Raw genomic sequence first — 12107 nt, forward strand, 5'->3', positions numbered from 1 at the left:
GTGTTTTGCGTGGGATAGTAGGATGATTAGTGAATAATTAATTAGAAATAGTGTGTAAAGAAGCGATCGTGGCCTATTTCGAAATCCTGCGCCACCATTAGCCTGGTGAAACTGAAGAAGACAGCGAAATCGTCAGCATAGTTGATGTTCCTGTCGGGAGTCAAACCGAGCACATCATGAATACAATTCTGGCCGGTTACCTCTTAAAAAAATTTCCTCGATCACGAAACTGGGTAAGTATACCAAGCTTACGGGGGGAAAGACAGGACACAGGTCGCCATGCATTGTTGTTTGCATTCGTGGGTTATCTTATGACGCTGTCAGTAGCCAGACTACACAGTGTCAAAAAAATATGCACTCAACAGCATCCAAACATTTCAACAAGTTTTATTAACATCAGCCAGTCACTTCATAACCCATACATATATGTCGTGTGTAATAACTCAGAATACCTTCCCCAAATTTCAAGATCCCCTCATTGATACATATGCAATACACATCATTACATTTCTATATGAGACCACATGATTTTATATTATGCCTATACGTTCATGAAGCACGCAAAATTACAAGCGCCTCTCAAACAGTTCAATTTTTACTGCCTAAGTATCAAAATCAGGAAATTTTAGGTTACGGAGATCGTGTATTTCATTAGTTTCCATTCTTGGCCACCGAAACATGGCGACCGTGCGAATATTCTGTAAGTAAAGGTAACCGGCCCGGGGATCGGTTGGAAGTCAGTACTTCTGGGATCTGTGATGGAAAATGGTTAAAAGAATATTATCCTCTGTTGGAACTTTACGAGTCTATCGTCTTTTTGTGATCGCATGCTGAGTGTTACATATCTTTGCTCTTTATATTCCTTGACTTTTCATCTTATAGTACATGTAGGGGAACAACAGATGGCAGGAGTTTCACATCTGCTTAAACAGTTCTATTGTTTTCAGGGTAGTTCTCCAATTTTTATTTGGACAGGTAAGGTTGGAAGTGAAACTGTGGAAATATTAGGCCTTATTACGTTTCTGAAACAATTACACAGCGTTCTTTGTCAGAATCGAACTTACTGCCAACAGGACACTCCCTATCGACAAGTTGATATTTGTTGGAACTGATGGAAATACATTCGCGGTATTTCCTACTGTCGCCTTTAACTGGAAACAGGCCTTCCTTCTTGCAGATAAACGTACACTTGGACGTTTTGATGTCGAACTCCTCTCCTTCGGCGCATTTAAGTACTATGGTTGGACTGTCACGAACGCAGAGGCCATAAACGTTAGGATCCTTGGGATAAATAACGTACTGAAATTGGGTCTTGTATGTGCATTTGATGACAGCGCAATCAGAGCTGGCCCTTCGGCGGATACAAGACACCTTCTCATGGCTGTAGACGAAGTTTTCAGAGCAAGTGAAAGTTGTGCTTGTCGACCCAATACAGAAGTGGAACTTCTGGCAATCGTTCGGGTCAGGAAAATATCCGTCATCAGTACACAGGAATTCGGATTCGGGAGCATCGGGTGAGCATTCCGAGCTAGCGGAGGCGCTGCATGCTCCGTCTGTACAGTACGGCTTGCTGGGATCCGCGTCGGCGCAATTGTAAGGGCCAGCATTCAGGAAATCTCCGTCGGCAAGAGGGACGCAAAACGGCGCGCTGCTGCAGTTGTAGCAGGTGTTTCCCGTCTCAGAGCATGTTCCGGGCTCCACGGCGGCAGGAACGGTCACAGTGATTTCTGTGGAAGCCGGTGTTACAGCATCGTCCAAAACTGTTTCACACAGCTACAAAAAAATAGCAGTAGAAAAATTATAACTGTAAATCATGTAAAAGATTGGAGAGTCTATGTGTTTATAACGTCTCGTCGTACTTTCTGCACTTTTTCGTTCAGTTACGGAAACAACGTCTGACACGTGATGAAATTCGACAAGTACGTAAGTTATTCACGGTAAGGCAAAGGTATCCCTGTAACGGGCCGTGAAGGCCCATAGGATTGTGAGATGTTGGGGCTCCCACATTTTCTAGACACTCCGTTAACAGATGGAGGTGAGGTTGTCAGCCTTACTCACCGGCCGCCCTTTATCCCCAAGAGGATTCCTGGTACTCATTTCTGTTAGAGACTGAGTCGACCCCAGGGTCATAGTGCAGCTGAGAGGATTATGGTAAAAAAAAAGGTAAAAAAGTAAAGCTATCCCACTACCGGGCCATGAAGGCCCATAGGGTTGTGAGACGTTAAGGGTCCCACACTATCCAGACAATCGGCTCAAAGATGGCCTTACGCGCCGGCCGCGCTTTACTCCCCAGGAAAATTATTTAATTAATTCCTAGTACTCATTTCTGTTAGAGGCTGAGTGAACCCCAGGGCCTAAGGCGTGCACTCTCTTCGCCCGCTCGGAAGCCGGGATCGTGGGCTCGAATCCCACTCAGGGCATGGATGTTTGTGTGCGTTTTTCTGTGTTTGTCTACAGGTAGAGGCCCTGCGATGAGCTGATCACTCGCCCAAGGAGTCCTACCGTATGTGTAAGATCTAGTAAACCGAAGTGGTAGGCCTAGGCCCAAATTGGGGCTGTAGCGCCACAGAAAAAAAAAACCCAGGGCCTAGTGCGACTGGAAGGGTTAGGTATGAGTACCAGAAATTAATTAAATAATTTTCCTGGGGAATAAAGCGCGGCCGGCGCGTAAGGCTGACAAACTAACCGCCGTCTTTGAGCCGAGTGTCTAGATAATGTGGGACCCTCAACGTCTTACAATCCTATGGGCCTTCACGGCCTGGTACAGGGATAGCTTTACTGGGAGGATTAGGTAAATTAAAATAATCCACCTCATCGGGATTCGATCTCGCGACCTTCCTACTTTTAGCAAAGTGTCTCAACCAACTACGCTACCCCATGCACCCAGTTCTTCACAGTGCTCTAACTAATTAAGTAAGTAACTAACTCCACAGAGCTGGGTCCTTGAGAAGCCGCTACTCTCTCAACTATTTTAGAACTTCCCCAATATTTTATGGAACCCAAAGGTTTATCACTGTGTTCACAAGAGCCCTCAATTGGTCCCAGTCATTCACAGTACCCTAAAAAATAATCTGAAAATGTCAACACTCTGGAGCCCAAAGTTAATTTAAACATTTACAAAATTAAGTTCATACCGCATAGCAGTCAGTTAATGCTCTTTAGGGAAATAATCCTCGTTTGTTCTGACAATCACACGAAATGTATAGATACAGTGTGGAGTGTGATTTGAGATTCTTCCGGCGACTTCTGAGATGTGACGCCGCGTAGTCTGGTAGAGGAATATTCTGCCTGCGTCTAGCGTTTCTGGATGCCAAGACAGAACTGAAGCATAATTATTGTAAGTGTGCCACTGAGGAGACAGAAATGTAATGTGAGGGTAATCAAATGGATCTTAAAGAAAATGTTGTAAACTGTATGGCACTATGTCAGGACACAGTCCATTGTAGGAAACTTAGAACTCTGTCAATCAGTGAACTTTCCACATCAGGAGGACACTCAGTCAGGCTGCAAGCTACGTTGCCTTCCCATCCGTGTATCATATTCGAATCACATGTTTTCACTAATATTACATGTAATAACGTTGATAATTAAATTTTAATTTTAAAATCTGTCTACAGTTATATAGGGATAATCTAAACAAATTTTTGCAGTGAATGCATCCACTAGGCTACTCAGAAATATAAATAAATATCTGCTTAAGACTTAACTTGCCCTGTTATGTTGGCCGCGTCACAGCTCAAGCGATTAGCCTCTGGCTTCCCAACGCGGCGGCCCGGGTTCGATACTGGATCTGGTCAAGTGGGATTTGTGGTGGACAAAGTGGCACGGGAGCAGGTTTTCTCCTAGTACTTCGGTTTCCCCTGCCAATCTTCATTCCACCAATTGCTCCACAATCACCCTCACCTATCATCTTGGGCTGGTACAATAGGCCAGAAGTGGCCGCAGTACAAGGGACTTAGTCCCACCCCACTAGCGATAAAAAAAACCCTGTTATATTACGCATGTCCTAAGTCCTTTAACACACCGATAAAATCCTGTCAATGTAACTTAGTCTGATCCATTTGAACAGTGTCTCACAATGAAGACGATGTGTCTGTTGGGTGTGCCGTGAGTTTATACAGGCTTTCAGAATGGACAGATTTTCATTAAGTTTTGCACCGCCAATACCAACCACATTGATTAAATATACTTTTAGAAAATGCACCCTGAGTTTACAACACGAACTAACCGAGGTTTCATACACTCGCTGCTGGTACTACGAGGGGGAGACATTCCTTCTGAGCTTTCAAGCAGCTATACAGTCAACAGAATTAATTTATATTTAATTTAGAGGCTATACTTTCAAACCCGCATACTGCAGCATATACCTGCTTACATATATACACACAGTAGTAAAGGAAAGCTGATACGTGGAACACAGTTACGTGCACAAATAACACACAGATGGAGGCAGAACTTTCCTCCCAAATATTAATATTTACCAGACTGCGCGGTGTTACATCGCATCCATATTCACCGTCACGAAAACATCAAATCTCATGCATGGTACTACAACAACAATGACAATACAATAACAAGTTAGGAAATATAGGAATAGCATAAAATTTTCGCTTATTTTCTCATGTGTTGCCTCCGGATACTCAATTCGTGAATTCTTCGTTTTGATGTAAGACTTGAGGTTTTCGTGGCGGTGACTAGAAAGAATATTGTCTGCTGGGATGTGACGCCGTGTAGATCTTGTGTAAACCGACGTTTCGGAGAAAGGTCGTTTTACACAAGGTCCACACGGCGTCACATCCAAGAAGACGGCATTCTTCTACCTTTTAATGTTCTCGTGATTTTTTTTCTGTGGCGCTACAGCCCCAATTTGGGCCTAGGCCTACCTCCATGAAACACTCCGTTTCACTTCGGTTTACTAGATCTTACACATTCGGTAGGACTCCTTGGGCGGGTGATCAGCTCGTCGCAAGGCCTCTACCTGTAGACAAACACAGAAAAACGCACACAAATATCCATGCCCTGAGTGGGATTCGAACCCACGATCCCGGCTTCCGAGCGAGCGAAGACAGTGCATGCCTTAGACCGCTCGGCTACCGTGACCGGCTAATGTTCTCCTGATAGGAGCAGAAAATGGAGGACAGCCAGTATGCAGTTTGGTCAAAATCAAGAAACAGGTTCTAGAGCTAAGAGAAAACACAGCATAGAATTTTTTTCTTTCGGTGACCTCGAAATTCGAAACACTTATAGAAGAAGAGTATGAGCCATAAATATGTTGTCATCCTAGCGTACAGCTACGATAAACATTAGCGAGTTGCGTCCGAGATGCAAGCAGAAACGCGCGTAGGTTTACAACTGAAATGTCCAATACTAAACAACGTCACCCTCTGGGATGTGAATGCGTAGCAGTTTCCAGGAGTTTCGAAAGAACTTATCGCCTCCATCTTAAGCGCTGAAGAGGCCAAGACAGCAAGCAGCGAGCATAGTACTCACAGCGACAGCCACTCTGCTTACTTGCAAGGCTTTCTCTTCGACGCTGAAGATGGTTCCTCCGTAACATCGGTTATATTATATCAGACAACAACCGTCAATGCCCGTAAATATTTTTAAGATCTTGACCAAAAATTGAAAAGTGTGAACAAATTTCAACAAAACTCCACAACATCAAGAGACAATGAAAATCCACTTAGTGGTTCTCAAGTTGTTTACGGACGGACAGACAGACAATCATGGTAGAGTCAAACAAATTTCTTACCGCCTGAGAAGCGAAGATAAGTAAAATCGCCTGGGCAACAAAACATCCAGTCCTGCGCGCCTCCATTTCTACAGTCCCTGTTCAAACCCACTACTCAGCTTTATATCGTCTTCAGCACGACACCAATTGCGCAATTATATTAGTGGTTTCAGTGTGACACTTTCTGTTGTCTTATGTATTTGTATCCTATCATGTTTGAAAAAGGATTTTTGGCTGCAGTGGCATGGCGCCATGGTTAGAATTCTTATTTACGAGTATGCTGGATTGAATATCAACATATTCTCGTTCCCAAGACCGTGGCCCCATAATTGCTCGACTTGTTTACATGACAGGCGTTGGATTCGAGGTGAAATACTGCAGATAAGTCGCATAACACCCGTTGACAATTCAAAGGTAAGTTTCGTTATTTACTAATCTTCCTTACTGTTAATTAACCTCGGTACTCGAATATTCCTTTCCAGTCCTGCATGTAACTGAACGACGCGGCGAGGCAGGCGTTTAAAGCCACCTCCCACGAATAATAAGTACAAATAGTCAATCTTAAACCGTCTCCTTTATATAGCAAACATATTCACATTAAAACATCAATATTCACAGGATAGACATGATACACAGAAACAAAACACTACTTCCTCGATCGTAACGTACTAAACAACTTACGTGCAATTCACTATGTTAACTCAAATTCATAGCGTTCACCTCGCCAGTGCATTATATACAAACTAAAAAAATATTCCGTGGCCTGTAGTCCGCAAGGGAACTGAGCGGCCGCCGCCTGTGGGCGAAGTTAGTGCCAACTTTAGCGGATAGAGGATGTGACGTGGTCAGCGTAACTGATCCCCACGGCCATTAACCTTGATTTTCTAGACCGCAGCCGCTATTTCCTTGAAACAGCTACTTAATTATCCTCAAGAGGCTGAGTGGACCCAGTTCCTGACCCACTCCTCACAAAATCTGGTAGAGCCGGGAATCGAACCCGGGACCTCTGGATCTGTAGCCAGGAACTCTGACCACTAGACCTTAGAGGCGGTCACAATGACAGGCAAACTCGTTTGAATTGTCCTTATGCTGTGTGTGATTTTCCTGTAATCTCATTACCAATATGAGCCTTGGGCTACTTCACAAATCCTCATCCATACACCTGATTGCTAGGCTGACGCTAAGTTATCGGTTCGCGCATTCATCTTTCCACTGTTCGGAACGCAGAATCCTCTGTTTTAGGGACATGCCATGGGGGGTTGTATACAGCGTTCAGTTCCAACAGTGGAATATCCGACAGACATCAACCGTAGGGTGGCTCTCATATGAACAGCACCAGAGTTCATTTCACTTCCTCGTGCTATAAGACCCTTCGTCCACAGCCGCAATACAAGTGCAACTCGGCTATAACTCAACCAAAATGAAATTAAACTAAATTCGAAAGCAATCTCGGCTTCGTCCACCAATGCAGCTCTTTTCCAACAGTTTAACTTCCAATGTCGAGTGGTCCAGGTGAAAGTGTTGTGCTGGCATATAGGTATATAAAAATGTTCACATAAAGAAACGCATATGCTGGACTCATCCTTACATAACTAAGAAGGCCGCGCCATAGCTCAAGCGGTTAATCGCTGGCTTCCCACCGCGGCGGCCCGAGTTCGTTCCCGGGTATGGTCAAGTGGGATTTGTGGTGGACAAAGTGGCGCTGGGGCGGGTTTTCTCCGAGTATTTCGGTTTCCCCTGTGAATCTTCATTCCACCAATTGCTTCACAATCACCATCACCTATCATCTGGGGCTGGTACAATAGGCCAGAAGTGGCGGCAGTACCAGGGACTTAGTCCCACCCCACCAGCAATAAAAAATAATATATATATATACAAACTCGCTCGAGCCTTTCTTTGCTGTCCGTGTCACGTCCATTGTCTCTTCAGTTGTGTCATATGCATGGCCCGTGCCTAGTACGTGTTGAGCATATTCTGACGTGTGTGGTATATTCGTTCTTATTCGATCCTTGCCCAACGTATCTTAAAGGACAGTCGTTACATTTTACCTGGTACATCTCGCATTTCTTGTATATGCCCGTTGTTTGTATCTTTGGTTTTAAATGGCTCCTTATGGTGTTTATTTTAAATGCTATCCCAAAATTAGTGTTCCTAAATGATTTTGTAACCATTCGTGTTTCGGGTCCATAATGTGTAAAGGTGGTACAAATTTTTTCTTGTTATGCTTCGTGGGTTTTGGGGGCTGGTATGTTGATTTAGTAGTGATACGTCCTCTGGCGGCCCATACCCGAAATGTTGATTTCCCCTAAACGGCTTGACTGATTCTGATTAAGCCGTAATCACCTAAAAATGGACTCAAATAACAGTCTGCAGACCGAAACACCTAAACATATGGACCACTTCAGGCCAGCAGGAGAGACTGATTCGTCTAGCACGTAGGAGAAATTATGTGCACTGGTAAGAAGTAAAGCTATCCCTGTAACAGGCCGTGGAGGCACATAGTGTTCTGAAACGTCGAGGTACCCACATGTTCTAGACAATCGGCTCACAGATGGCGGCAAATTTGTCAGCCTTAACCCCCCGACCGCCATTTACCCCCAGGAAGATTCCTAACACTCATTTATGTTAAATGCTGAGTCGACCCTGGGATGGCAGTTCGGCTGGAAGTATTAGATCAATTGAAAAATCCAGTGACTTCATCGGGAATCGAGCCCGCGACCTTCCGGCTTGTAGCATAGCGACTCAACCAACTACGCTACCGCGTGCCTCACCCCATTATGTGCATTAATCTTTTTGAAATACTGAACCCTAGTACATTTAGAAGTGAGTTCTGCTGCAAGATTCAGTGATACAGGAAATCACTTTACTCGCAGAGGTTTCGGCACTTCCCCGGGATGTGGCAGCTATCCTTATCAACATCCAAATACATATACATATACATATGTACGTCAGTAGCCTGTCCCCACCAACCGGTTCTTCTTGTCTACCGCACTTCCTAGTGCTATTGACCTCAAGTTTCCTGGATTCACTGGCCGTCCCCCCCCTCCCTTAGCACACAACACCATATATGGCCTTAATCGCTCTCCACTGCTCCTATTGGTCCGCTCTCCCTAACCCCCCCCTGCCTAATTCGTATATAAGCAGCGCCTTTCACTTCCTATCACTACAGCTACTGTTCTCTGCATTCCAAGCCATTCAACTGCTCTGAAGATGAAGGCGATACGTTCCTCCGAAACGTCGGCCAAAACGAAGAATACACGGCGCCAAAACCCAGAAGACCGCTTTTTTCATCCAAATACATAGTTGCTAATATTTCAAAGAAGCGACAGCACTCAAATTATGAAATTCTGGGTTTTCTCGTGTAATTAAGAAAACAACGAATGATATTTGAATCGTATTCAGAAACTCTCCCTCAATGTTTGCTTTAACAGCCGTACATACTGACAAGTTGATGTACAGTTGTCCCTGTGCTTTCTTTACTTCGGCACTGGATGGAGCTAAGTGGTCACCTTCACGCTCAAGCCATGTGACCCCCGGGGAAATCGACCCTTACACCCATTGGATAGGAGGTTGGGTGGATCTCAGAGCCGATATGGACTGTATGGAGAGGAAAGAGATCTTACCCATAGCGGGAGTCGAACTCCGCCCGTCCTTCCCGTAGCTCTTCGCTTTACCGACTGAGCTACCCAGACTTCTCGGATACTGACAAGATTTTAGAATAAGTTTTGTTATGTTTTGTGTGTTTTCTATTAGGCCCACGATTGGAAACGAGAAACAGACAAGAAAATGTAATCTCTACCACCAACGCAACGCCTTCGGTTCGAGTCATTTGAGGTTTGTAACGGACAAAGTGGCACTAATGCAGGTTTTCTCCGAGTACGTCGGTTTCCCCTGCACAATTTTCATTCCGTCATCTGCTCGACATTCATTAACCAAGTTACTGTCCGACGCTACGCAGTCACGTTACTGACAGAATCGTCAGATAACCAACTTACAACTAAATGGAACACTACATGAGATTGTAGTTGCACAGTCAGCGCTCACGTTTCGCATGCTGGCGTGTCCTGGCCCGGACACAGACTGTCCGCTGTGTGGCGTCCGTACTTGCACTTTCCGTCAGTCCATTCATGCAAATCCGTTTTTGGCGCTTTAAATTAAGCCATGACCGCGTTCTTCCACGTCTTTCTCAATCGTCCAAACTTTCGGCGCCATATGGTCAGAGCAACCGACAGCGTCGCTAAATAAGAATGATACTTCAAAAACATTTAGTCTCCAATTTCTAATATTTTCTGATCCGTTTCTTTTTTATTATTATTATTATAGCCATGCCTTGTTTTATTGTGCTTCGCAGATTTTGTGTTCTTTACAAATTGCAGGTTTGTGGCAACCCTGCGTCGAGCAAGTCCATCGAGTGTCATTTCCCCAAAAGCATGTGCTCACTTCGTGTCTGTGTCACATTTTTGTAATTCTCACAATTTCAAACTTTTTCATTATTCTGCAAGCCTGAAGGTCGCGGGTTCAAGTCCCGATGAGGTAATTGCATTATTTTCAGTTTAACTAATCCTTCCAGCCACACTATGGTCCTGGGGTCGACTCAGCCTCTAACAGAAATGAGTACCAGAAATATTCTGGGGAGTAAAGCGCGGCCGGCGCGTAAAGCTGACAACCTTACCGCCATCTTGGAGCCGACTGTCTACAAAATGTGGGACCCTCAACGTATCACAACCCTATGGGCCTTCACGGCCTGTTACAGGGATAACTTTACTTTACTTACTATTGTATTTGTTATGGTGATCTGCGATCAGTGATCTTTGATATTACTATTGTAACTGTTTTATGGCGCCACGAACAGCGCCCATATAAGACGAAGAACTTAATCGATAAATATTGTGGGCGTTCTGACTGCTCCACCGACCGGCCGTTGCCCCCTCTGTCTCGGTCCTGCTTCTTTGGCCTCCCTATTCCCTGAGATGCAATAATATTAAAAATTAGGCCAATTAATAGCCCTACAATGGCCACCACCCTAATCAGTCAGCAGCCATCAACATCGAGGCAAGACACTCCATCAGCAAAAAGATTACGACTCTGTGAAAGCTCAGATGATGGTTAACATTTTTTAGCAATAAATTATTCTTAATTAAGGTATGCACATTATTTTTAGACATAATGCTATTGCACACTTAATAGACTACAGTATGGTGTAAAAATAACTTTCATATGCACTGGGGAACCAAAAAATTCGTGTGATCTGGAACCGAACCTGCAATATCTTCGAAGTATTTAATTACACAATTGACCGTGACGCATTTAAAAGTAGCCCTGCTGTCCCAAAATTTGCGTGAAATAAAACCAACAATTTACAGCACTATACATATGTGTGTGTATGTGTGTGTGTGTGTGTGTGTGTGTGTGTGTGTGTGTTCGGTATGGTTCTCACAATAAATAGAGACTCTTTCCCCAAACAACATTTACCGGTTGGGCTTTGTAGCGGAGACGTACGTGTTTCCTGTGAGGTACGAACTGAATTTTTAAGCCTTATTTAAATTCAACTGAGCGACTGGTGGCTTCTCAAGGACTCGGCCCCATAGTTAGAGTCGTTTAACTAATCAAAAAGAAACCCGAAATGTAGAACTTGATACCGAACCGTCTGCGAATCTGAAACACACCCTTATTTACAAAACTAACTCAAAACGAGTCAATAATATTGTGGCGCGCCGCGAGAAAGCCGGAATGTGTTATGAGATCAGGGTTGATTTCCTAGGCAACGACCAGCGTTCCCGCTACAAAGCCTAGGAATCGGAACGCATCCATTGCTATACAACGGCTAGCAATATCCAAGCAACGAGTTGCCTGAAGCAGCTTTTGCATAGCAGAGGGCGAAGTTAATCCTTCAACAAGGTATTCCCTACTGAGTCCGAGTGCACGTTATAAGAGTCAAACGTCGGCCAGAGACAAGTTCAGTTTGTATTTGACCCTAGAAGAGTAAAGCTGTTATTTGGGAAGAGAACAGAAGAGTTCTCATCCGACTAGAGAAGAAGAGTTCTCATCCGACTAGAGAAGAAGAGTTCTTATCCGACTAGAGCAGGAGAGTTCTCATCCGACTAGAGCAGGAGAGTTCTCATCCGACTAGAGCAGAAGAGTTCTTATCCGACTAGAGCAGAAGAGTTCTTATCCGACTAGAACAGAAGAGTTCTCATCCGACTAAAGCAGAAGAGTTGTCATCCGACTAGAACAGAAGACACTTCACCGAGAATAGCGGTGCGAGAGAGCTGTAACATTGAAAAGGAAAAGTCTGACGATATTATAAGTTGAGAATAACTGTAAGTGTGAGTGTAGAAACGACTGTCCAATAAAGTTATTCGTTCAAATCCTTAAA

General features: G+C 44.3%; 2 protein-coding genes across 2 annotated transcripts in view; both read right to left on the minus strand.

Annotated features, from left to right (window-relative positions):
- LOC117282559 overlaps nucleotides 1-12107 on the minus strand; it is a 46489-nt gene that overhangs the window by 15261 nt on the left and 19121 nt on the right. The gene's annotated exons all lie outside the window — the stretch shown is intronic.
- On the minus strand, nucleotides 372-5860 carry LOC111867506. The gene is made up of 2 exons (XM_023857450.1): nucleotides 5753-5860; nucleotides 372-1773 (listed from the first exon to the last, which is right to left on the minus strand). Exons 1-2 carry the CDS (start codon nucleotides 5816-5818, stop codon nucleotides 1015-1017), a joined length of 825 nt encoding a protein of 274 aa, XP_023713218.1. The 5' UTR covers nucleotides 5819-5860; the 3' UTR covers nucleotides 372-1014.

Source organism: Cryptotermes secundus, unplaced genomic scaffold (assembly GCF_002891405.2).
Source record: "Cryptotermes secundus unplaced genomic scaffold, Csec_1.0 scaffold1089, whole genome shotgun sequence".
NCBI classification, from domain to species: Eukaryota; Metazoa; Arthropoda; class Insecta; order Blattodea; family Kalotermitidae; genus Cryptotermes; species Cryptotermes secundus.